This window comes from Kwoniella pini, chromosome 10, assembly GCF_000512605.2.
Source record: "Kwoniella pini CBS 10737 chromosome 10, complete sequence".
Lineage (NCBI taxonomy): Eukaryota > Fungi > Basidiomycota > Tremellomycetes > Tremellales > Cryptococcaceae > Kwoniella > Kwoniella pini.
In genome coordinates, this window is record NC_091725.1 from 870307 (window position 1) to 896146 (window position 25840).

At 39.5% G+C, this 25840-nt stretch overlaps 8 protein-coding genes across 8 annotated transcripts; 3 read left to right on the forward strand and 5 right to left on the reverse strand.

Annotated features, from left to right (window-relative positions):
• Positions 1-849: 849 nt before the first annotated feature.
• I206_107127 (uncharacterized protein) lies at positions 850-2456 on the reverse strand (the record flags this gene model as incomplete). The annotated part of the gene is made up of 2 exons (XM_019157051.1): positions 850-2040; positions 2100-2456. 2 exons carry the CDS (start codon positions 2454-2456, stop codon positions 850-852), a joined length of 1548 nt encoding a protein of 515 aa, XP_019009769.1.
• Positions 2457-6106: 3650 nt separating this feature from the next.
• I206_107128 (uncharacterized protein) lies at positions 6107-6406 on the forward strand (the record flags this gene model as incomplete). Its single annotated transcript, XM_019157050.1, has 1 exon — positions 6107-6406. The coding sequence occupies one exon, from the start codon at positions 6107-6109 to the stop codon at positions 6404-6406; it is 300 nt and encodes a 99-aa protein (XP_019009768.1).
• Positions 6407-8143: 1737 nt separating this feature from the next.
• On the forward strand, positions 8144-12229 carry I206_107129 (uncharacterized protein; the record flags this gene model as incomplete). The annotated part of the gene is made up of 11 exons (XM_070203454.1): positions 8144-8409; positions 8490-8640; positions 8724-8780; positions 8844-8918; positions 8972-9713; positions 9788-10135; positions 10469-10702; positions 10757-10827; positions 10880-11293; positions 11347-11716; positions 11778-12229. The coding sequence occupies 11 exons, from the start codon at positions 8144-8146 to the stop codon at positions 12227-12229; spliced, it is 3180 nt and encodes a 1059-aa protein (XP_070059555.1).
• A 255-nt stretch (positions 12230-12484) lies between these two features.
• I206_107130 (uncharacterized protein) lies at positions 12485-14562 on the reverse strand (the record flags this gene model as incomplete). The annotated part of the gene is made up of 2 exons (XM_019157048.1): positions 12485-14370; positions 14454-14562. The coding sequence occupies 2 exons, from the start codon at positions 14560-14562 to the stop codon at positions 12485-12487; spliced, it is 1995 nt and encodes a 664-aa protein (XP_019009766.1).
• Positions 14563-15712: 1150 nt separating this feature from the next.
• Positions 15713-17747, reverse strand: I206_107131 (casein kinase II subunit alpha; the record flags this gene model as incomplete). The annotated part of the gene is made up of 8 exons (XM_019157047.2): positions 15713-15744; positions 15853-16055; positions 16140-16234; positions 16340-16504; positions 16668-16826; positions 17012-17283; positions 17528-17582; positions 17727-17747. 8 exons carry the CDS (start codon positions 17745-17747, stop codon positions 15713-15715), a joined length of 1002 nt encoding a protein of 333 aa, XP_019009765.2.
• An 815-nt stretch (positions 17748-18562) lies between these two features.
• Positions 18563-19643, forward strand: I206_107132 (uncharacterized protein; the record flags this gene model as incomplete). Its single annotated transcript, XM_019157046.1, has 2 exons — positions 18563-19185; positions 19250-19643. The coding sequence occupies 2 exons, from the start codon at positions 18563-18565 to the stop codon at positions 19641-19643; spliced, it is 1017 nt and encodes a 338-aa protein (XP_019009764.1).
• A 351-nt stretch (positions 19644-19994) lies between these two features.
• I206_107133 (uncharacterized protein) lies at positions 19995-22004 on the reverse strand (the record flags this gene model as incomplete). Its single annotated transcript, XM_019157045.2, has 7 exons — positions 19995-20046; positions 20110-21252; positions 21354-21390; positions 21482-21638; positions 21709-21748; positions 21816-21938; positions 22000-22004. 7 exons carry the CDS (start codon positions 22002-22004, stop codon positions 19995-19997), a joined length of 1557 nt encoding a protein of 518 aa, XP_019009763.2.
• Positions 22005-23172: 1168 nt separating this feature from the next.
• Positions 23173-25627, reverse strand: I206_107134 (uncharacterized protein; the record flags this gene model as incomplete). Its single annotated transcript, XM_019157044.1, has 13 exons — positions 23173-23440; positions 23505-23636; positions 23701-23764; positions 23830-23958; positions 24018-24147; positions 24202-24390; positions 24453-24546; positions 24625-24730; positions 24789-24908; positions 24970-25017; positions 25083-25191; positions 25260-25401; positions 25467-25627. 13 exons carry the CDS (start codon positions 25625-25627, stop codon positions 23173-23175), a joined length of 1692 nt encoding a protein of 563 aa, XP_019009762.1.
• Positions 25628-25840: the final 213 nt, after the last annotated feature.

Consider the following 25840-nt stretch of genomic DNA (forward strand, 5'->3'; position numbering starts at 1 on the left):
AAGTCTATGTCCTGATGTTAGCACCCAATAAAGCATCTAAACTCGCTCTTCTCCGCTATGGTCAGCGCAACGTATCCTACCGCAATCAATTTAGTACCCGGATTTTAACCTGACCCGATTGTAAAGATGCTTAAGGCATCTAAGCGCGATCTTGCGTCAGGCATAATTTCTTGAGTGAAAATCAAACGTTTACTAGCATGTGATTGTCTCGCCAAGATACGGAGAGCAGCACATAGAAAACAGGTCTCCATCGTCATTGCCATAAACGTTAACCGGCTAGGTGAAACAGTCCGTTTCAGGGAATAAGTCTGAGCCTGTCAAGCTAATTCAGAACAATCGTCATAAACCCGTGAACATGCTAAAGTGAGGCTGGTAGAATTGAGTGCATACATACAAACATGTTTCAGAATTTGACTCTCCACAATCACATCCATTGAAACACTGAACGTGCTTGCTCATTGTAGATGACATCGCATATTCATTGTCTCCACCGCTGAAGTACAAAGGTATTTCCGAGGCATGCTTTGACACCATGGAGAGGCTGCTCTAGAAAATGTTGAGTCGAAACGGCTCATTGGTGGAACGTGTTGAAGAGACTATGAGATTTATCTGGATTGACATTATTCTATGCATTGTATGCGACAACTTTCAAGGTCGTGATATAATATATAATTGAAATTCTCTATTTGATACAATGTGCTATAAAAGCAAGATAAAACTAGCAAAAGGCATAACAACCGTCCATGGTAATATAGGAGATTACAGTAATACAATAATAAGGCAAATTAAGGCCAAAATGCAAATTCTATATGTTGTTTGAGTAGTATCATAAGTATCATAAACTTGAAACTACAGTACAAATTCACCACTTGATGGACTATGAGGGTTCATATTGACTTGCAATAAATCAAGTTTTGAATTTTTTGTATTTATAGGTTGAGGTTTTGTAATTCTAGATTGAAATGATTGTTGTTGTCGTTGTTGATCTACTGGACGGAATTCAGGTGTAGGTGGTAATGAAATATCTCCAGATGAAGATGACCTTGATCCTGTTCGATACATGTCTAATGGATCGACTTCACCAGGTATCAATGAGGGAGTTTCATTTGTAGAATTTAATGAAGAATTGTAAATTTCAGGTTGAGAAAAATCTATTTGAGCGAAAACATTTTTACTTATTTGAGCTTGAGATAAGGTTGTATATGGAGATGAATTTCCAGATGACCAAGAAGATTCTTGTTTCCTTGAATTACTTTGTACTCGAGCACGATCATTTCGTTGATCTTGTTGATTTGAAAATTCATCTAATTCCGCATCTCCGTCGACATCCATCATTTCTTGTACTGAAAGTTTCGGTATGGCGGCAGTAGCGACTGTGACTGGTGTAGGAGGTGTAATTGGTACAGGAGCAACGTGGACAGGGACAGGGGCGGGAGTGGGAGCGGGGATAGGAGCAACATGTCGAACGGCTGCAGCAGCTGCTCTTGCCGCTGAATGAGCAGTCTTGAGTTCTTCGTCGGTCATACTGAAAGTTTCAACTCGTAAAACTTGTTCCCGAAGTACTTTAAGCGGTGTTCTATCCCTAGGTTCTAAAGCGAAAAGACCCTTTAAGATTCGATTTGTTGCTCGGGATATAGGAAGAATAGTTCTTAAAAAATCTGGATTATGGACGTATGCTCTAAAAGTTTCGTCATTTGGACAAGCTTGTCTCCATGGGTTTCTTCCACAAGTCAGATTTACCAAAATCACACCTAAAGACCAAATATCGTTTGTTTCAGTAGAGTATGACTCTAATCTTTCGAATAAACCTCCTTGACATTCTGGTGATAAGTAGAATGTCGATCCGCAACCAAAATCTGTAGAATATCGCTCTGAAGTAGCTAAACCGAAATCTGCTATACATATCCTTTCTCCATCTTGAGTACACAATATATTTTCGGGTTTTAAATCTCGATGAAATATTCCCATTCGATGACAATAGTCTACTGCATCGATGATTTGTAAAAATATCCTTTTTATCAAGAAGTCGTTACCGAGGTACTAGAATCCGAGATGTCATCAGTACAATATATTAGTCAATCGAAAAGGCTACAACTTACCCGTTGTTTCTCAGTGATCATTCCGAATAAATCGCCTTCATCACAGAAATCCATAACAACGAAGATGTATTCGCCTTCTTCAATGACTTTATGTAAGGTGACTACATTGGGATGCCTTGATGCAAGTTGATGTAATGCAATTTCTCTACGTTGGAAATGACGTTGACGCGAGTCCAATCCTGCGCGTAAAAGGCATTTCACAGCCAAGTAGACAGGTCTAGGTGCATGTAAATCAACAGCGAGGTATACTACACCGTAAGCACCAACACCAAGGGTAGAAAGGAATTCAAGTCGACCATTATCGATTCTGTGTCCAATGAGATCTCGACCTGAAGTAGCGAAAGTGTTAGAAGGCATTTTGATTGATCGAATTGATTAGATTGATAGATTTATGTTGAAATGGCTGATTGTTGTTTGGTTGAATTCGAAAGCTGGCTTGACAAAGATTCAGAAAACTTGAGTGATGAGGGATATGAAAACCTCAGCAAATATCAAGCCCTCTTTATAATCGTTTACACTGTTGTCACTTGTAGCGCGATAAGATGTCCGAGAGAGTTGACCTGCCTTCTCCGTCAGAACGAGATAGCTCCAAGCGATAGTCTCTTGCTAAGCCAGTCTCAATTACAATCTATATCTTATCTAACCTTTATCGTTAATTCTTCTCGAATGGTTTGTTTCAATTTGGCCCGGCCAAATAATTTGTTTTATTAAATTTGATAATACTACCTGAAATAGGAGTTTCCACGAAAAGATTGTTCAAAAACCGTTGAGGTGTGAGGATGTTCTCTATCTGATTGCTTGAGGTTTAGACGGATTTGATAGATGGTCATTTACAGATTTAGGTGGATGCTTCTTCTATCTTTTGTCTTTGTTAATCGACGAAAGAAGAGAAGGTGTATGAATCAAAAGACAAGAGACTGAAATCCAGCAGTACTTCTAAATACGGATTAAAGATTGTCAAAAGGGAATCTGAAAAGAGGTGTGGTAAGTTGTACAACCGACTTCCAGTGTTTATATTCAATTCAGATATTTTGAGTTTAAAGGTTCCAAAACGTGAATTCAGAAACCTCCGTGTTATTGCAAAATCTTGCTCTAATCTTTATGATGAGGGGATATTATTTCCGGAACCGATAGATAGGCTGTGATCTAGCAGGAATGCGTCCGAAGTTGTTTCGTGTATAATGTGCAACAAATGACGATGAGGATAATGGTGGGGCTTATTTGAATGGAAGGCGTTGACTGTCCAAAACTTTGCTTCTCTATTCTATCGTTCTAGTGTTCTTGTACCGGAGGTATTCGTTGTAGGATCAAGAAGTGATAAGAAAAATGAATGATATATACGACAACTTGAATAGAAATGTGTTGGAAAGAAGACTCAATAGCGAGACATGATCAACTTCTTAGGTGGATGGAATCTGAGACGAATCCCAACTCATCAAACAATTTACAAGCATGAAAACCAAGATTCAGGTTCTACCGGTGGTAAGTAAGCTTTGAAGCTAGGCAAAACAATAAGGTCCATAACATGCACCAAAAAGCTCCATTGGTACAGTTAGCCAAGTAATTGATTGTTCTTGCTTGGGTTAGTGGTACCTTTCGGTTATTCACATCACATCATCTCATAGTACAGTCTATTCGCAGTAGGCTTTCTCCGTTAGAATCCAGAAGCTTAATTCTCCTTAAGCCATACCAGAAAATACGATCACTAATTCTGATTAACCCTGAGTAAGAGTAATGAAAAGGTTATGTGAATCACTAAAGACTGGCTTTTGTAATAAATTTGCCTATTCTCGTTGTATTTATGACCATAAAACCAAACAATAAAAAACAAGGTTTCTCTAGCGTATAAATGAAATGAAAATACGAGATATATGTATTATTATAGATTCCTGCTTTTATGCCCCGATAGGTTCTCTAGGGCTTTTAATTGACCCGCGGAGCCTTTACATCATCTTCAGTCGCAGCTCCCGGAGGTCCTTTGTCTACAGAAATTATTCAGGGAAGATTAAGGTGTGAATGACCTAAATCATGCTGTGGTAAATTTGTCAAAAAGCAGAAAACGTGAACAATTAGCTGAAAATATCAAAAATCTATTTCTTTCGCTAAACCCTGAAATGGTCTTTCAAACCGCGCCTCTGATTGAGGTATTATTTTTTTGCTTTCATGTGGCTTCAATTCTATTTAACCTTGTTTAGAAACCCTGATACCATTTAATAAGTTACACAAGTGGCGTTTCTAAATCGGAGAATTTTCCATCTAAAAGAGCCAAGTACCATAGACCTTTCTTCTGGATTAATTGATACATCATCATATCATCGGACAAAGCCAGCCCAGAATACACAAGACAAAATAAGACCAAGACAAGACAAAAAAGATTACATGAAGCCACATATCTATATTACTTGGCACAAATCGAGGCGTTCCGTTAGGTTCTGTAGAACATGAAGTGGCGTTGAGACTTATTATCATCTATTCGTTGAAACCGCATTAAACAGCATGATTAACTTCATACCCGCTTGTGCTCAAAAAAAGATCACCATATATAATGACTTATATTACATCAAATAGCAAATAGCATACCAGCCCTAGAAATCCGCCCGCATTCATCTGAGCTGTATGGATATCTGTTGTCGGAGTACGGCTTTTCGCTAGGCGTTCTTCGATGCCTGCATTCGCAGGGCCTAATTTCGGACAGCTCCACTCCGTAAATAGAAGATAACCTGGAAAGCATCATACTCGCATGCACTTTGCATGGACTAACGAGACGATCTTGGAGGCTGTTCATATCTTTCGTAATAACTAGTGAGCGATATATACGTTGTGTGGAGAACGCTAAACCCACAATGCATCACCCGCAGTCGTTAGTATTGACAACCCCAAAGATGATCTTGGAGGCGGTTCAAATGACGAGAGAATCTAGAATAGATTTAAGCTAAATCATTCGGGGGTGACATCTACTCTTCTAAGCGTTAAATTGCATAATCGATCAATCGGCGCCGAAATAACCGACAAGTTGGGTCATGTATCAAGAATTTATCATAAACTCGCCAGAGCAGCTCAGGGTTTACCGAAACAGGTCCCAGCAAGCGAAACGTGCGTTTCAGGTTGGAGGCTACATCCGGAGCCAGTCCTGATTTGCCTTGCTTAATTTCACAATGACCTTGCAGACTAGGTTTTGCAGACGACTTTTTCTTACACCACAAAATCATCAAGAGCAGGACAATGCATTCCCAAACGAGTCTCGGCCAGCGTACGACAATATCGACGGACTGATATTCAGCCCCCATATAGGCGCATTCTACAGCTGGCTCGCAAGTTGATCATGAAACCCAGTCTACTCTGACAACTACAAGATAGCACGTACAGACGAGCGATCGCTACTGTGATATCAAGTTGAACGGGACAGAGGCACAAGATCCATTGCAACACCACTTTCGCATAGCGTTATTCCGAACCTGATTAGGACTGGCAAGACGCATCGTCTCCATCGACAATGTCTATCCCTCCGGCCTAGTAAATGACATCCTATGCCCTTTCAGTCCTACACTTGGCTGAACCGTAGCGTAGCCGCTCATGAGTACCTTCTTCCCCAAGGTGTTCGGGGCGGCAGCAGTAGGCACGCTGAGTACCAGACTAGGGGACAATATAGCCTACAACCATCTTCCGATCCGAAAGCGAGACAGATGTCGACATAAAGGTCGCTTTCATCTGGCAGCTGCGGCAACAGACTAAGAGATCGATTTCTACTGTTCAACCTGCCGATTCAGTCTTGATCACCAGACGGTAAGGAATTTTAGGAAGATCTATCGGAAATCGCCGGGCAGATCGGTTATGTTAACGCCTGTATGAGACGAATACGTATGATCGACCAATAATGTAATCGGCTGACCGGTTAAGAAGGCAGTATTTAAACAGGCATCCTTATTCAAAATCGCACGCAAATTAGGAATCGCATTCAATTCGAGAATTTCATTCGCATCGGTAACAGATATTTCCAGACACCAGCAATGTCGAATGATCACAGCTTCTCACTTGGACAGGAATTGGAAGAAGAGCTGGTTTCATGGTCCTCTGGACCCCCCGGTTTAGAGCTTATGTGTGGAGTAGATTTTATCGCAAATAAGGCTGCTACAAACCCCCCTCTATCCGACCAAACTATCATAGCTGAGCTCGTGTCCTATCGTCAGGTCATTCAGCCCGGTACTGGAATATGGGATCTTCTGATACCCGGACCTTACCGTTTCACTGAATATAGAGATGTATCTGTCACGGGAGAATCAGGCAAAGAACAAACGGTAAATTCCTGACATGAATCTATAGATTATCACGTCTTCGATGACCTTGACTGTGTTACGACCTTACTGCAGGGATGACGGAACCTGCTGTATGGTGGACAAAGATGAATTGTAATGATTAGGAAATAAAGCTAATTGTAGATGGATGATTGTAATAGTCAATTAGAATGTAACTTATGATATGACATCGATGAGGGGAACACAGAATAGTATGTAAAACGTCGTGCTTATATACCTTTCAGAATGACCCCCGGTATTACCGTTCAACGGTAATGTATGTAGTGAATACCGTTGACAGTATTGTACGTGGTGAATACAATAGGAAATTTATGTGATGTCCGGATCTGGTGCATTACAGACTGAGACTCGCGGTACTCTCTTCACAGGTTTCAATCACTCGTAACGATCTTTTCAAGGCATTCCATCTCGGCAACGACCTCATGAATCTCTGGGGTTTTCGGATCGAATGGGCTGCGGGTTGTGATGATGAGGCTCTCCTGGTAAAATATATCCCAGCAGGGCCGGACCCTCTATTGAAGTCTCTTAAAAAGGCGAGTACCTTGATCAACATGAACATCGTCTCAATGTTCTAGCTGATCTTTTTTATGTATTCGGGCTCAGTTAATCTACCTTATGAGTGAGTAAGATTTGCGTTGTCTCTCACTATCGGTGACTCATTTGTCAGGACGTAAGAATGACTGGCTGTTTCTCAGTTAATGACTGGCTGTTTCTCAGCTCAACTGGCTTTTGCAATGATACTGCTCCAAGAATATGAGAATGAGAGAACGGTGCCGAACAATTGGGCAACCCAAGACAATTATGATGTACATCATCTATCGAGCTCCGATTGCGTACCCAATGAGAACAGCAAGAAGGAAAGCCTGACCTCTCTGTTCATATATGGTGCCTTGGAACTCCTTACAATCGAATGGCAAGGAGAAGGATTGAAAATCCCAACATTGGAGATGTGTGAAGATCTTCATTTAGAGATGAGGCCGCCGTTCTGTGTGTTTCGTGGAAATTTCGACGATGACTGAGATTTTTGTACTTTACGTTTACTGTCAGGTGTAGTACAAACAAGTCTGTTTGACAGGTAGTTGATCTAACGATTTTACCGCTGAGCGAAGAGTTGTAACCACTGTATTGGGTTCTCTTTGTAGCCAAAGCCTCATTCAAAACCCATAGTAACCAAGGTCACTATTCCGATTTGCAATTGCGTAACCGGAAATAATTATCAAACGGTGGCATGTCACCTGAGCCCACCTTATGCAGCGATTCTGTTTCTCCACGGTTTGTATCGAATAGTGAGAGTGAGACCCATCATCAGTAACGTCAAATGAGGTCTCGTAAGATCGACGGTTTATGAGACTTCCAGAGATAGCTGTTCCGCAGCCGCTGTATCTTGAATGTGAGAAGGGAGATGTTGCCGAGATAGCTGCGTGGTTATCAGTTGTATGAGCGGAATTGTGACATAAGGGAATGAGCTGTGCCTTGTAAGATTAATGCGCACAGGTTGAAGAGTTGATTCCGCACATGGTGATTAGCCGTTGTTGTTTTACCCTGAAACCCTCAATAACAAATCAACTTAGTAATTAACTTATCAAATCATTTAAAAGGCGTTGCAATCTTGTCCTTCCCGCTCCTTATTTTCTCATTCCTAGGCGATATCTATTTCACGACTTTTGGTATAGCATCATCTACAGTCATAGAGAACAACCGCTCTACTCTCGCGGCAGAGCGGTCTCAGATATGGCGTACGCATACCCATCCGGCGACCTCGGTGGATCATCAAGCTCGTTGAACGCTATTTCTAGTAATGCAGGATCTGGACACGGAAACGCGCTGAGAAGGTATGAAGCAGGATTCGATGTCCTTAGAGAGTTCAAGCACAAGATATCCGAAGATGAGCATTATATCACATTCTTTCAAGATCGAATACGAGTAGAAGAGCAGTACATAGAGAATTTGACGAGATTATACGATAGAAGTGTAGCTATAGATACGTTACATGATGAGTAAGTCATCATCCTTTGAGTGGTATTTTCATCACCAGCGGGATAATACCTTAGCCTCATGATATCGCTGACATTGATAGCAGCAGTTCTGGACGCAGAAAACAAAGCAAGACGACTGCTCGTAAGGCATGGCAGGAAGTCCGAGACTATACCCAAAGGGAGATACAGTCTAGAGAAGCTATGGTAGGAGCTCTCCGAGCGGACGTGCTCAAGGAATTATCAAAGCTTAAGGTGAGCTCCATCGCACTATCCAATTCGCGTGCAAGCCAAGACGGTCGCAATGAAATAAAGCTAACATCGGCATTTCCCCTCAGGAGGAGCAGACCAGGATAAGAGGTGCACTCAAAGATAACATGAAGCTGGCCAATGATGTAGGTGCAGTTTCCAATAATCTTATCTTACTACTGACGGGATACCAATCATCATGACGGTAGATGTATGATGATCATGCCAGAACGCAATTACCCAAGCTGAAGAAGAATTACAACCAGAAGCATCAAGCTCTGGAGGTGAGATAAACGATCAATGTCAAGTTAATAATCGATGGCTAACGTTCTCTCAGGACCATAAACGTCAAGAAAACGCCATTGCAATGCAAGCTCGGCTACTGTCCACTCCATCTCCACCCTCACCCGCCGGTACACCCCTTCACGAACACCCCTTCGCGGTCCCCGCCGGTCCATCCTATACTTCACCTCCAACCACGACCGGTCCCCTCCCGGCTATGAGCAATCCCGCTTTACCACACTCCGAGCCAGTACATGCACCGTTCTCGCCTGAAAAGAAGATGAACCGTCTACGAGCTGGATCAGCATCTGGCGGAGAAAGTAAAGGCAAGGACGTTCTCAATGATATCGCTCATCAGAGCAAGAAAGGATTCTCTGCGTTCATGCAGAAGTTAGGCGGAGACAGAGACAAGGACAGAGATAAGGACAAGGACGATTACATCATCGGGGGAGATAATATTGAGAGTAATTTGCAGAGAAGAGGGACCGGTGTTTCAAGAACAAACGATCAAAAAGCGATGGCTGCGATGAGGGCCGTCAAGGTCAAGAGAGAAGCCGAAGACGCGGATAAAGCATACCGAACCGGCGTTTTCCATTTAGAATCGCTCAGACTGAGGAGAGAGAAGCTACACGTTTCAGCTATGAACAGTTTGGAGAATTTCAACGATGAATTGAGCAAGAGCCTGAAGTATTCCTTAGAAAGCTATATGGACACTATGCATGGTACAGCAGCTACTAATGCTCAAGCTACTGAGGTCGCTAGAGCTTCGATCGAGGGTATCAATCTAGAACAAGATAGTGAGTAGCTAAATTCACAATCAGACTGCTCGGAAATGTCGATGATAGGGCATTACTGACGTTCATAACTATAGTGATGCTGTTCCGAACAAGACTTCGATCAATCGCTTCGCCTTCCATAGCTCCAATCCCATACGAAAACTTCTATGTCGGGCCGTGTAGATCACTGATCTTTGGAGTGTCGCTGACTGACTACGACTTCACAAGAGGAGACTCGTCAGACCATGGTCGACCACCAACCATTCTTGAGAAAGCAATTTCCGCAATCGATGAGAAAGGCTTAGACTTCGAAGGCATCTATAGAGTCAGCGGAAGGCATGCAGGAGTACAGAAGATGGTCCAGGATATCGAGCTAGACGAAGAGAAATTCGTATTTGACGAGAGAGATGATGTGGCGAGTATCGGCAATGTGCTCAAACAATGTGAGTTCGCATATATATCAATTCCTTGTCCATTTGATCCTCTACTCTCGTTGTTGGCTGTGCCCTTTCATCCTTATTATCTTCCTTTTCCTCCGGAATGCTTGGAACACCCGCCATCATGCAAGTGACTCGTCCTTGTCATTCGCTCAAAACAGACCCTCATTTCCCGTATCCTGCTGTTCCAGAATCACTCGCCTGATTCTTCCTGCAAGCCTTTATACTTGTAAATCAGTTACTCATTACTCCCTCCACGGCCTTCCGGTCAGGATCGAATCGTCATCTTCCGTCTTCAGAACCTGTGTAGTCTCAATCTGAGCTTACATTTCGCCTTAGACCTACGAGAGTTGCCCGAACCTGTCTTCCCATTACCTCATCCTGAGAGAGTGAAATATACGGAAAATAGGGAATCTCACATTGAGAGCAATTTCTCGTCACTACGAGGTCGATTGAGGCGTCTACCTCCTATCCACCAAACCACCTTCCAAGCTATCATAGAGCACCTGGGAAGGGTCCACCAGAGATCAGCTGTCAACAAGATGGATGCCAAGAATCTTGCTGTCGTCTTCAGTGAGTGTCTTCCATATCCAGCTTGAGCCTCCTTGATGCTGACTTCCTTCGAAGATTCCGTGCTGTTCGGTCAGGAGCAGACACCGACAGATACGACATCGTTGTTACAACAACATCAGAGCAAGGTGAGTCTGCTTCTATCGTTCGTTTTCACATGACCTAACTGTACACCTGCAGGACACTGTGCTGCAAGATCTGATCACTTTCTCAGACCTCCTCTTTGGAGCTGAATCGCCTATCCTAGCGCCAACAGCTTTACCGCCTGGTCCTGCTCTCTCCAGGTCTGGAGTGTTATCCTATCATCCACTAGACGAAGGACCTCAACCTGGCAGTTCTAGGACGAAAATCAAGATCTCTCATTCCACTGATCAAACAAGCGAAGCCAAGGCTTCACCCATCATTTCGGAAGAGAGCTCTGATGCAGCTCCGACTACTAATGAACCTGGTACAGCCAAACCCTTGGCTATCGCGCAATTCGGTGATACACCTATCAAGGAAGAGACTTATACTCCGGATGACAGGTTGGATTTGTTGTTCGAATCAAAGCATATTCCTGCTAATTTGAGGAACGATCTACCAGATGGTCTTCACGTGAGATCTTCCTTGCAACTGTATGATCTCTTTTGCTGACAATGCCCGCATAGATTCGACCATTGTCATCAACTGATCTTTTAAGATCGCATTTCGAGCTTCTGAACGATTTGAGGACCTCACCTGCATTAGCACCCTCGGTCTACTCCTCCATATTCCACCACTTCAAGTCATGCCCTGGGACTTACTTCATACTCGTCATGGTGGACAAGAACACAGACCGACTGGTGGCTTCAGGCTCTTTGCTTATTGAGAGAAAACACATCAATAACGGAGGGTTGGCTGGACATATCGAAGATATTGTGGTGTCTGACTCGATGCAAGGAAAAGGACTCGGCCAGAAGTTAGTAGTCGGTCTGAGGGATATGGCTATTGAATTAGGATGTTATAAGGTGATTCTCGATTGCAAAGAAGCAAAAATGCGTAAGTCTCTGTCCACTATCTCACGCGCAAAAGACATTAAACTCAATGATTGAATAAACAGCATTCTACGAGAAATGCGGATTCCACAAGCGAAGCGTTGGTATGGCGTACTATGTGGCGGATCATCAGCCCAACTCGTCCATCAACCCTTCATTCGGTACTTCCGGTTTCTTTTCTTCTGCAGCGGAAACAGACTCATCACCTTTGGACAGTACGAGCCAAACAGCTCCGCTGACCCTCACGACAGATTTAACTCCTGGGTCGCCTTCTTTGACTTCCGCTTCATCTGGAACTGGAGTGACCTATTCCTTTCCTACAGCAGACTTGCCAGCTTGGGCGTCGGAAGGCCTAGGCTCAAGTCCTTTAGTTCCGCCAACTTCGACTCCTATGCCTGCGAGCTTGCCGACCAGTACGGACACTTCTCCTATCAACAGGAAAGAGGATGTCAGAACACCTTTACCGCCTGGTGCGGCTCCTGCTAGCACAGAAGCGGAGCCTGAACGATTGCCATGAATGATCTAGAATGACGTAGCCGTGGCTACTGAGAGTTTGAAAATAGACGCAATGGACACTTATATCATAAATCTGATGTTACGGGTATCTACCTTCATGCAATATCAACGCCTGAAAAGACTATAATGCTGCTTAACGCTATAGACAAGCACTTGAATGACAAGTTCTGCATTCACTTCTTATGGTACAAATTTATATACTGACAGCGACCATATATTTTCCCGTTTACTCATAAACCGCTTTGAATGGTTTGCCTTAGTTTGCCTTATCTTCCTCTTCGTCAGACTGGTTTCCAATTGAAAACTTAGATTCTGACTCAACAGCAATTCCATCATTTTTCCCATTCTCTTCTGAATTTGTTCCATCGAAATTAACTTGAAAAGTAGATTTTCTAAAATTTCCTACTTGACCAACACCAATAACTCCTAAAGAAGAATAACTATCTTGCCATGAATAATCATTTTCATCATGTTGATGATGATGTTGATGATGGGTTGAATCACGACCAAATGTATTTCTTGCTCCACCAAGATAAGATCTAGATTCACTATTATAACTTAATTTATCATTATCTGTAAAATTACTCAAATTATCATCTTGTTCTCGTTCTCGTTCTTGTTCTTGGTAATTATTATTATTATTTATAATTTCACCAATTTGACTTCTTATACTTGATCTTGAATGTTCTAAACTAAATCCACTTTGAGCTGAATTTCTAATACCTTCTAACTTTCTACTTTTATAAGGTAATTGTAATAAATCTCTTCCTCCTTCTTCTTCTTGTTGAAAATCATTTAAATTTAAATTCCAATTTTTATTTTTAGTTTCATGAATAATTGCTTTTTTAGGTAATGGAATTGATGGAGTTGATTGTTCATTTTCAAATGACATTTGAATATTAGGTAAAGGTATAGGAGAAATTCTCCAAGATTCAATTTTTCTTGGATCTCTATTATTATTATTATTATTCAAAGTTTCCATTGAATTACGATTATCATTTTCTAATAATGATAATTCAGGTTTAAATTGAAATGTTGATCTATATCCATTCAATTTTGTATTTGGTAATGGTATAATAGGTTCTAATGATTCTTTTTTCTTTCTTATATTATTAGAATGAGAATGAGAATTTTCATATGAAAATTGTGATTTAATTGAATCTCTTTGTTTTGATGATGATTTAATAGATTGAATCGAATTTCTAACTTCATTTAAAGTTAATCCACTTAATTGAGATTTAATTGAATTTCTATTATCATCATCATCATTTTCCTTTTTAAAAGATTTATTATCATTATTAAAACTTAAACCTAAACTTGAGATTAAATTTAAATCTGGTAATGGAATAGGAGAAATTCTCCAAGATTCAATTCTTTTTGAATCTTTTTTAAAATCTTCTAAATCTTCTTTACCTCTTTTCCATGATTTTATTGAATTTCTTGTACTTTCTAAAGTAGGTAATATATTAATTGAATTATTTAAAGTATTAGAAGGTTTTTTAGAATTTGAAAATGATTTATCTTCATAAGGGGTAATTGTATTTGTTGAGTTTTGAGATTTCGTTGAATTTCTAAAATTTTCTTGAAAATTAAATTTAAATTCTGGAATAGGTAATGAAGGTATTCTCCAAGAAGAATTTGTTTTTTGATTTTGATTTTGATTTTGAATTTGATTTTGATTATTTTCAAATTCATTAGATAATGTAGAATTATATTTAATTTCATTAATATTATCACTATAATTTGAAATTGGTGAATCATTTTTATTTAAATTTTCAATAGGTGTAGAATTAAATTCATTATACTCAATATCTATCTCATTTGAATCATGTTCAAAATTAACTTGATTTTTATTCTTTTTAATGAATTGATGAATAATTAAATCAAAAGCATCTTTTTGATTTGATTTTCTATATCCTCTATATTTATATATTGATATAAATAATAAAGATAACCATAATAAAACTATAATTAATTGAATGAAAGAAAAAACTGATAATGCTATTATTTCTTTACATTTTAAATCATTATTCATAATTTTGGAATGATATTCAATATCACTTGAAAATGGGGATATTATTGATGAAGAAGAAGAAGAACATATATCTTCTTTATTTGATAAAACTGACATAATTCCTAAAACTATTTTTCAAAAAAATTGTCAGCTTACAAATTTGATTAATTTTCAACATTTTAAAACGAAATACGATTAAATTATAACTTACTAAGTATAATCAAACTTTGAATTATTAAATAAAAAACTTCTCTTCCAACAGTCAATAAACCATTTTTTGAATTTCGCAATGATAAATACAATGTAGTTGGTATATACATAATTGCTATTATTGCAGATATTAAGGAAGGTATGAATAATTGATCTTTATAGATCAAAGAAGAGAGAATGAGCATTATGGTAGCTAATAAACCATGAGAAATCTACAATACATCTAAAGGTGAGCCAAGACTTTCGTATAAATGGATATTTCGCCATTTTATATTATTCAACTTACTAAAAGAAAATACCTTATTCTGACTTTTGTGATTGAATCGATTTTGATCATTTTCATACAATATTCCAAGTTGGATAATTCTGTTGTAACGAATAGTTTAGTAACGATATTGTTATGGTTTGTTACGAAAAATGCAATACACTTCCAAAAAAACCGTGATAAAAAGATGGGAAGTAAGGAAAAAAAACAAGTTTAGAGGGTATCAAATCATTTCAGAAATCCAATGTCCGAAACATGAGTTATTGAGTTATTTCTTTTGTTTCCAAATATTGAAAGCAATAATCTCATGATCAAGATCAAAACGTTTCCCCTTGCCGTTAGTATCATCAGATCAAAATCAGAATGAACAGTTAAATCAAAGATTTCTCTCACGAGATAAAACTCCTTTGTTTCCCTTTACTTTTATTTCCTAAAGCATATATACCATGATCAAAAGGATATTTCTCACAAGCGAATAAATTTTGTAATATTCCTTTGTTATCACACTTGAATTAGATCCACCTCTGTGCGACGGAAGTGATCTTCTTTGCTCTCAAACCTTTCAATCGCCATTCCATTAGTACTTATTAAGGCCTTATCTGTACGGTGTGGGTTACTGTGCCTTCACATCCTATAGTCATCAACAAACCTCTCAATACCCTGACTTCCTCTCTTTTTCTCCTTCAGTACCGTGCCAGGAGATTAGTACAGTCGTACTACTGGTAAATGGAAATACATGCAACGTGTTACTGAACCGCCAAGCCAAAATTCAGTATGACCAAAAGAGTTCTCCTTTCTTCCCCAATCATGGGTGCTTCCCATTTGATCATTGTATCATACATGCTCTTGCCCGTTTTTGAGCTGTTTGAGTTGTCGTCTATACACATTTTAATAGGAAATTATGGTGGTTGCGTGTGTTCTGAGAGGGATAATGCTTTACAAGGTGAATCGATATCACGCTTAATTACAAGATAAGAAAAATACGCTGCTTCTGTTCATTGTCTAGCTGCTGCCTCTCGAACGGGTGCTACAGATGAGGATGAGGAAAATCAGCGACAAGATCGCACGTAGAAACGAAAGACAGAAAAACGAAAGACAGAGGAAGGGAGGTAATCGGGCTTGAACCAGTACTCACCGAAATATGGATGTTGTTGACTCTCCTCCGCCGTTAATCTCTCTTGGTGATCATATCTCAATAATTTGTCTAGGAAGTCGATAGCCTCATTGGATATGTACCGTTGATTTTCCGAGGTAATAAATCTAGACCATGGCTTGCGTGGATATCGCCCGAGTATTTCGTCGAATTGCGAGTCCAAGTCAATCTCATATCGTTCGAGACTGATGCATCATGGAATTATCAGCAAATATACTTCACTCCGCATGTACGCGTTTCAGGTTTATGCCGTTCAGACTGAAACTCACTAAATGAACAATTCATCCGTTCCTAACACTTTCGTGATTTTGACCAGTTGATCTGCATTATCGTGTCCATGGAAGAATGGTTCTTTTCGGAATATCTAAAATCGATGGACAGGTAGATTAGCTTCGATCCTTCCCCAGGCCCCATCCATACGCAGTCAACCTTCTTGTGAGAATCGAGGCACAGAGCAACTATCACTCACCATACTGGCAAACATACAACCCAAACTCCACATATCTAAACTATAATCATATTCTTGGAAATCCACTAATAATTCCGGTCCTTTGAAATATCTTGATGCTACTCTGACATTGTACTCCGTCCCAGGATGGTAGAATTCTGCCAATCCCCAATCTATCAAACGGAGCTACGAAGACCACAGTATCAGTAACTGCTTTGGGCGTTCTGTGAGAATCTCAAGATCCGTTTTGCGACCAATCTGCTCTAAGATCACTGTTCCTGTTTCCCTCGTGCCGCACATTGCATTGATCTACCTATTCCGCTTAACCTCAGGTAGAAAGAAAACTCACGGTCCTCTTTTCATGATCAATCATAACATTATGAGGTTTCACATCCCTATGCATAATTCCTTTCGAATGGCAGAAATCTAATGCTTTGAGAAGTTCGAACATGTAGAATCGAACGTCGAAGTCGGTGAATTTAGGATAAAGTGTTTTGAATTCGACATTCTGCCGTGTCACAGAATACGGATCAGCGAAATTCTTCTGCTCTCATGATTATTTCCCGTTTCTATCGCAGACTACGACTCGTCTCGATTCCAGCATATGAACATACGCATCTTCCTCCTTCCAAGCAATCTCAATGATGGAAAGCAACCCCCTTTCCGACCGTCTTTTTGGATGAAGATACTCACGTTTACATACTCCGTAACGATACTTGGCGTTTTACTTTGACTATCCCTAACAACATCTAGTAAACCAACAACATTAGGTCCTCCAGCTAAATTCTGTAAAATCTTGATTTCTCTCTTGATCTTCTTCTTCTTTACTGGTTTGAGTACTTTCACTATACATTTTGCGCTTGTCGGTAAATGAATAGATTCGAATACTTCTGAATATTTCCCACGTCCTACTTTACGGACTATCTCGTAATTATCTTGTATTCCCCATTGAACTACCAAATTATCTATGTATAAAAGCATGTCAGCTATATATCCTGTAGCGACTTTGATTTAGACCGAAAGCGATAGAGAGACTGATCTAGAGTACCTTGTGCTCCTTATATACGCCCGCGTAGGTCTGAGAACATAGGTGTGATGTGAAGTGTTACAGTAATCGCAGCACATTTGACAATTCGCACACGGATGTGTGTAGGTCGAAGCAAACAAGACAGAGGAAGTAGAAGGAAGAAAAGATGGTAGCCTACTCACCATAATCCCACCATGATCTGCCTAGCTTCTCATTGACATTAGCATATACACGGGCCTATCAAATAGAATACAACGAATGTGCGTGAAAATGAATAGGTTATTTGGGTGATAGTTGAAGGGGTGGGGATGAAAGTTACACAATACAGTCAGCTTCCGTTGATATATGTATAGGCCGAGATGCCATGAATACTTGACCTACCACGCTCCTGCCCGCTGCCATATTATATAATTGATTATCTGATATATTAGGAGGGGATCTGATGAAGCTGAATCAGTGTCGGCTAGCTTGTGGTTGGTGATACTCCGACGAACAGAATTTGCTTATATTCTATCACTGTCGACTCGATATGTCCAGTGAGAGATGTTATTGATGGATGATGATGATGACAGTTGATTTATATGTCAATCACTAATCTTAGAATCTAATCAGTTTTATTGATGAGTATGCTGTACAGTAAGTAGACTTAGTACGTTTGATAATCTTCGCATCTTCGCAGACTCATTCAAAGCCGAGCACGCGTGTATTATCTTATAAGTATATTGTAATATATCCCCGACCTTATCCGAGTGTGGCAGTCTGTATGCAGGTGGAGGTTGTCCATTTAATGATTAATGATTTGATCTAATCAAATCGACGATCAACTTTGGTTTTTATCGTAAAATATGTCGTCATGATCGATCTACAACTGATTTATCAAAAGATACGATGTTGATGCGTTGGGAAGGGATTTGTTTCACAAAATGACATTCAACTTAGATCTGAATTTTATAAGGGTATATACGTGTACTCGTCATGGATCGTCATTATGCATTTGAGATACACAATCACATTGAAATCTAGTGTATATATATAATCATCCATCCTCTTCAGCCTAACCGTTATTTCAGTTTTGAATCGAAAACAATCAAATGTCATTATTTAGACCCGTAATATTACGGACAACTCAATCAATCTTACATTCCTCTTCTAAACAATTAACTCGTATTCCAATCTTAACAAATAATAAACGTACATTTACAAGTACTTCATTCAAAATGGTAGCTCCTGCAGGATTATTTTCAAATAGATATAAAGTTGAAGATATGCCAGATTTAAATGGTAAAGTAGCAATAGTTACAGGTGGATCAAGAGGAATTGGTGAAGCATTAGTAGGAGATTTAGTTCAAAAAGGATGTAAAGTACATATATTAGCAAATACACCTGAACATGCAGAAGAAGCTATTCAAAATATTTCAAAACATACACCAAATGCAAAAGATTTAATAAAATTTCATCAATTAGATTTAGGTAATTTTAAAGAAATAATTCAAGTTTCAAAAAATTTATCAAATGAATTAAATAGATTAGATTTATTATTTTTAATTGCAGGAATTGGAGTTGCACCTTTTGGTTTAACAAAAGATAATATTGGAAATCATTTTCAAGTTAATAATTTATCACAAGTTTTAATTACTGATATTTTATTAGATTTAATGAAAAAGACATCAGAAAAAAAACAAAATAGTCAAGATGAATTAGAAAAATATTCAACTAGAATAGTTTCAATGTCAAGTGAATTACATAGAACTACAAATATGGATATAGCTTGTGATAATTTAGAAGAATTTTGTCATGAAAAAGATGCTTTGATGTTATATGGTAGATCGAAATTGTTAAAGTAAGCTTACTATTTATACATTCCAAAAGAAAACGAGATACTAATCACTCTCCTCACTAATTAGCATTTACTTTATTCGAAAATTGGCTGAATCTCATTTACCTTCTTTAACATCTTCTTCACCTATACTTGCAGCATCAACACATCCAGGAGGTGTAGCAACAGAACAAGAAGCAGGTGCTGCTCAATCTTATCCTATATTAGGTACAGTACTTGAAGCTGCATCAAAAGTATTATTCATGTCGAGAGAACAAGGTGCAGAATCTGCTTTATGGGCAGGCGTAGGTCAAACTATGGCTAAAAGAAGAGAAGAAACTCAAGGTAGATATTTTACTGAAGCAGATGGTAAAGTTGATACCGAATCTGATCAAGCAAAAGATGTTGAATTAAGAAATAAATTTTGGGAATTGAGTAAACAAGTATTACAGGATAAAGCTGGATATACTCTCAAGCATTAATCAAAGTTTTATGAAGCGTAACGTATTCTGGTCATTGTATTAAGTAGCCCATCGCATGTATGCAGATGTCAATGATAACGTTTCAGTGAAATCATGCGTTATTTAATTACCATTGAAGTCATGATTATTCCTCTAGCGGTGTGTCTCGAAACGCTAATGTCATATAATTTTACGGATTACACTTCCCTGAATATTACATATCGCTAGCATAGTCTACCCCAGAATATTATAGGATTATATCATAGGTATCTCAACAGAATGTCCTCCGTCGACAACTACCGAAGCTATCGTATATATACAGAAAAGATAAGGCTAACTCTTTCTACCTTCACTACTGGTAGCTGTTGTTAATCATTGATCCGGGTTCCTAGCTCTTAATTGATCATATCTTGGTGGAAGATCACTAGACCATCGTCACAATACTCAGTCAACTGACTTTGAAAAAACATGACAAATTATTGCTCACATTACACCGGCATCTTCATGCTGTATATATCTAGCCTCTCCACTCGAAAGGTTCGTATTTCCACTACCCTCATTACTCGTCCCAGTACCACTTCCAAGAGCATTACTAGTATTGATTTGTTGACTTGAAGGTGTTTTTCTTATACTACTCATTCTTCCAGCTCCATGTCCTACTGTTGCTCTATTACTATCTTCAGTCTCAGCTATACCTTCACTTGCAGCTACAGTTGTTCCATCAGGAGGTGTGTACGTCTCTCCACTTGTTCTAGGATGAGTATTAGTCGAAGGTGTGAGAGGGGTCTGAATTGAATTTCGGTTTGAGTTCGTTGCTTTCTCACTAGCTAGCGCTAACATTTGAGGAGTATTATTGCTAGAAGGTGTCATGCTTCCTAATCCATTATTCGTATTTCCAGGGGTTTCAGGTGGAGAAGGGTATCTAAAAGGTGAAGGTTCATATACGTCTCCATTCATTTCAACTTGTCTTCCTCCCTCTGGTGTTTCATCTCCATCACCTTCTTCAACGAGATCCAATTGATTTGTTCTTCTACCATTCTTTTCAGCACTATTTCTTCCCAATCCATAATTCTTGAGTCCACCAGAATCTGATCGATCATCTCTTCTAGCTCTTCGCTTGATACAAAAGAATAACAACAATGCTAGTAATACTAAGAATGCTACTCCACCAACTGTTCCGCCGACAATGGCTCCGGTATGGGAAGATGAAGAACTACCGTTCGATCCACCTTGACTCGATCCTCCTACTCCAGACACACTGGCCGTTGGCTGACCAGCAGATGTGGCGTAAGTCATAGAGTCTCCACTTGCAGTAGTTGGCGAGGAAGAAGTGATACAACTCGTGTTTCCACCACTTTGAACCCGATATAAAGGTGTGGATCCCCCAGTCTGGAATTGTCCACTATCACTCATGAAAAGTAAGAATTGGGTATTTTCTTGTATATCAACCGTCCAGTCATAATTTGTGGAAGATTGATCAATTGGTAATTGGAATGCAGAACCATGAGGGATTAATCCAAATAGAGAAACGGGTTCAGTAGCGTTTTCAAGCCATGATACGGCCATCGTTCCACATGATGAAGGATTGGAGTCTGGATTGACGGCAAAGGTGAAATCGTAATTAGAAAAGCTGCGATGAACGATATCAACAGAATATTCCCCAGCGGATTGACGAGCGGATATGGCGGAATCAAGGATAATTTTGCTGGGCTCCAGGATCATACAACATACCTTGGTACGCAAGAAGAATCGTCTGAACTTCCCACCGCTGTATGATAAAAGGCATTTTATTGGCGTTCACATTCTGAGTAGGTTCTCAAGCTGTACAACAGAATTTTCATCCAGTCGATATCACTCACTCAATACGCTGGTAGTTCCACCTGCTCCAAAACCAGTAGAATCACTCATAGTGACTAAGAAATCCAATCCAGCGGGTTGTTGAAGATTGAAACTCCATTGTGTCGATTCACTCGGTATGGTTATATTTTCAATATGTCCACCAGCTACGATGATAGTCTGTACAATCATAAAGTCAATCGGTTTTCAAAGCAACAGCTTGAAGTGATCTTTTATTAAGGTAGCTCACGGGTACGAGAGAAAGATGGTATGGACCTGAACCACCCGACCTGCCACATGATTTTTTAGCGGATCTGTAATATTCGTCAAACAAGAAAAGAAATCCTAAGGACTCACCATTGTATAGTGAAGTTTTGACATTGTACTGGTGTACTTGTGCTGAATGTGAATGCTGAAATGCAGGAAAGGAAAAAGGTCAAGATAGTCAGAGGTAGAATGAGTGGAGAAGTAACCGGAAACCTATAATAAAGAACATGGCATATCAGTACAGCATGTCAGCTTCGATTCAAGAAGTACTGACCTCATTTTTGTATACCCCAAATTTGGTGAGTTGAGATGGTCGAGAACTGAATCTGAGCTAAAAGCAAAGATTGCTCAACTCTATTTAAGATTGACTGTACTAGGAATACCAAGCTATCAGAAGGACAGATTCTTTCTGATGAGTAATGTCGAAATCAAGGACGATGATTAAAGAACTATGTTCGAAATCGGGTTCAATCTCAACTTCCTTTCGAAGTCTTATTGGTAGTCGAAAAGGGAAAGTGAGACAGAACTGATTCTGTCTTAACAATAACGAGATTGTCGTGATATTTCATGGATGAATAATGATGTGGAGAAACACGACTTGATGTGATTTTTGGCGTATGTGTATGTGTATCACTTTTGTGTAAAATCAAGGAAATACAAAATTCGAACCAAGATAAGTAAAAGGATTAAACGATCAAAGCGTTATCATATAATGTCTTGCCGTTTATCTGTTTAACATTTTAAATAAATTCGATAAGAATGACATCACGTCTTTTATCATCTTCAATACTTGTATTATGACTCCCATGACCAAAGACCAAGCCATACTTACAACATGTTATCTGATGCTCCCCTAGTTAGAACAAGAATAAGGAGCCCATAGATCGTGCACTGAGGACTACAAAGCAAAAAGATACAAATCAACCTTTTGAAACCGGTTATCGGTGACAACTACTCCGATCATTAAAGAATGACATCATGTTTAACAAGCTTAGGCCCCTTCTTTCCATCTTTCTATATTTGAGCGTCATGAAAAATCAACTTCAACTCGACTGCGAGATTCCAGTAATCCCGAAAATGCAGGATGAGCTCAGTTCAGTTGTAACTACGGTATTCAACCCTGAAAAAAATTGTAAAAGAGACAAAGGGAAAGAAGACTGGAAAGAATAATTGCTTATCGTTATAATGGAGCAAATATACCGTAATTCGTCCCGGTTTGGTTCACCTGAATCAGATCCGTTATCAAGGTACGAGAACATCCGGATTGGTTTCACGTCATACCTTTAATCCGGGGTAAAAATGTATCATATTTGCATTTCGACTTCCACTATAAAATGTTTATACAATTTTTCTTTTCACCCTCAAAGGGCATGCAAAGCAATTTCGATTCTTCTTATCATAATCAGGCTGAATTTTCTTGGTTGAAAATAGAGGCAAAGCACCGTCTTTAAAAGATATTATTAACGATTTTATCTAATTTTGTTTGAGGTTCATTCTTCCATTCTTCTTCAGCTTGAAGAGTCATTTCTTCTAATTCAGGTAAGCCAGTCTTAAAGTCCATTTCACTGGCTGATATACCGAACCATCCTTCCTTGAATTTAATGACATTTCGAATCTTCCATCCAATACACAAAACTATGAAGATAAACACAGCCATATAGGTAAATAGGAAATCAGGTATGGCGAATGTACCTGGTGCGAAAAAGTAATATCCACTAAAATGACCTCTTACTTTAGCATATTCTTTAATGAGATGTGACGGCGAATTGATAGACTCACGAGAACATTAAAGCGAATGGAGACCAGAAAAGTGCCCACCATGCTGACCAAGGTTGGAAGTATCCTTTAGCTGGAAGGAAAGAATTGGTGAGACCTTGAGCTTTCATACCTGCCCTGAAACGGAGATACGACCTGTGAGATAGTCATATAAGTTTGTTATTTGACTTTGTATGATAAGCTTTTTCGCTTAACTTACGCAGCAACGGCAATCCAGGTGATCATTTGTGTAGCAGCCGTCAAATTGATGAACCAATTAAGGACTTTAATAAATATACTGTATCAGTCTAATAGTTGGCACGATTCTCTAAATAAGATGTTCACATACCGGTTGAACTTCCGCTTCCAAGCGCCATGAAAGATAAACAACCAAGACCAAGAGTTACGAGCACACAGATGTAAGGGAGACCGTATTTGTTGGTACGAGTCACGAATCTTGGTGCATGGCCTTCGAGTCCTACGAAATTGTCATTTCTTCAGTGTGGCACTATACAAGGCGGATGTATAATTACTTACCCATACAGTATAGGGTTCGACTAGCGGCGAAAGCCATAGAAGAGGTCGAGGAGAATAGGGAAATCAATATACCAGCAGTCAGAATAGAAGGCAGGTATGGTATACCCAATCGGTTCATATTGATAATGTACTATACGACTGAGTGAGCATAAATTTTTGGAATATCTTGGAAATTAATACTCACGGGTGATTTCGCAGCGCCTGAAGAACCAAGAAGATGAGGATCATTGGCTGGAGCATTCAAACCAGCAAAGAAAGCACCACCGACGTAAAACCCTAAAATTCTGTAGATTGTCGAATTAAATGCTTTAGGCAAAACTCGTCGAGGGTTCTTCACTTCTCCGGCTACCAATGATATATAATCAGGACCGACCTATACAGCAACATCGTTAACTTTTGCTGTCCAATGTCTGCTAGAGGACTTTGAGGACTTACGATACCGTATGCTGCCCATTGGACTGCATGCCAGATATTCTGAGCTGCATCACTTCCGGTATCACCAGCGAAAGCTCCAGGATCTTTCCAAAATCTAATCGTGAGAGAATGAAAGTTATTTAGCTATTTGTACTGTCCTATTGGCGAGATAATGAGAGAGATAGGCGCTTACCTGAAACCATATCTATCATGTTTTGGATTTCCTCCAACCATAACGATGAATGTGAAAATGAATGCACCAAAGATCATGAAGATCTTACCGATACTGATCCAGAATTCTATAGTCGCTTCTGTCAGCCATAATCTATCGCTTGTAAAAAGGGATGAATAGCATACCTGTTTCACCGTAAACTCGTACATTGAAGACTTGAACGAATACCAAAAGTGCCAATCCGACTGAAATGACAATTGCTGGATTCAGATCCGGTGCCCAATATGCAATCAACACGTTCATTGCTGCATTGAGAAGGCGTCAGTATGTCCCGGCCTTTCCCACGGTACATTGGTTTAACCTCACAGGTAAACTCTCCACAGATGAGAGAGACTTGACAGATAAAATAGTTCCCTACGATGAATGAATAAAACCTCATTGAAATTCGATCATATACATGATCGGCTAGAGACACTTACAACCTAAAGAGAACCCCATTGAAGGATCCAGGAATCTGGTTGCGTAGTATACGAAACCTCCTTCGACTGGTAAGAGGGTACACATTTCGACCAAACAGTTACTGATTCCCTATTATAACACAATATGGTATCTTAGTACGTTCATTTCTCCGTGTAAGCTTCGAGCAATGAACATACCCAAATAACAGTCGACCACAGGGACACTCCAATCAGCAACGCAGCTGGACCACCTCTCAGAGGGCTGGCGATCGATAAGAAAACGGAACTTCCAATCGCACCACTTATAGCGATAAGTTGTAAATGTCTCATCTTGAGCCCTCTACAGGTATAAGTCATATATTAGCAAAGAAGTTTTATACTAAAAATCCAGAAGAAACGACTCACCTGTGAGAGGTATTGGTGAATAAATCATTGACAGGTGTTTGATCAGTATCAAAGGTCTGAATTTGAACACCCATCCCATCATTATAGTCTTTAGGAGTCGTGGACGTGGACCTGTCCAATCGGTCCATATCATGATTGGAATTTGAAGTCGAATGCGACATCTTGTCGAATAATACTCGTCTCTTCTTTATCGATTCGATGGAAGAAAGAGAAGGACTATTAGAGAAGAAATATCAACTGGAACGAATGAAAGCATGATCATCTCCTGGATTCGGACTCTTATGTATCATATATATGTATTTGTTTAGATATTGTTATCTCATTGTTGAATCTTGAAATATTGAGTCAAAGGATGGTAAGCAGACCTTCGATTG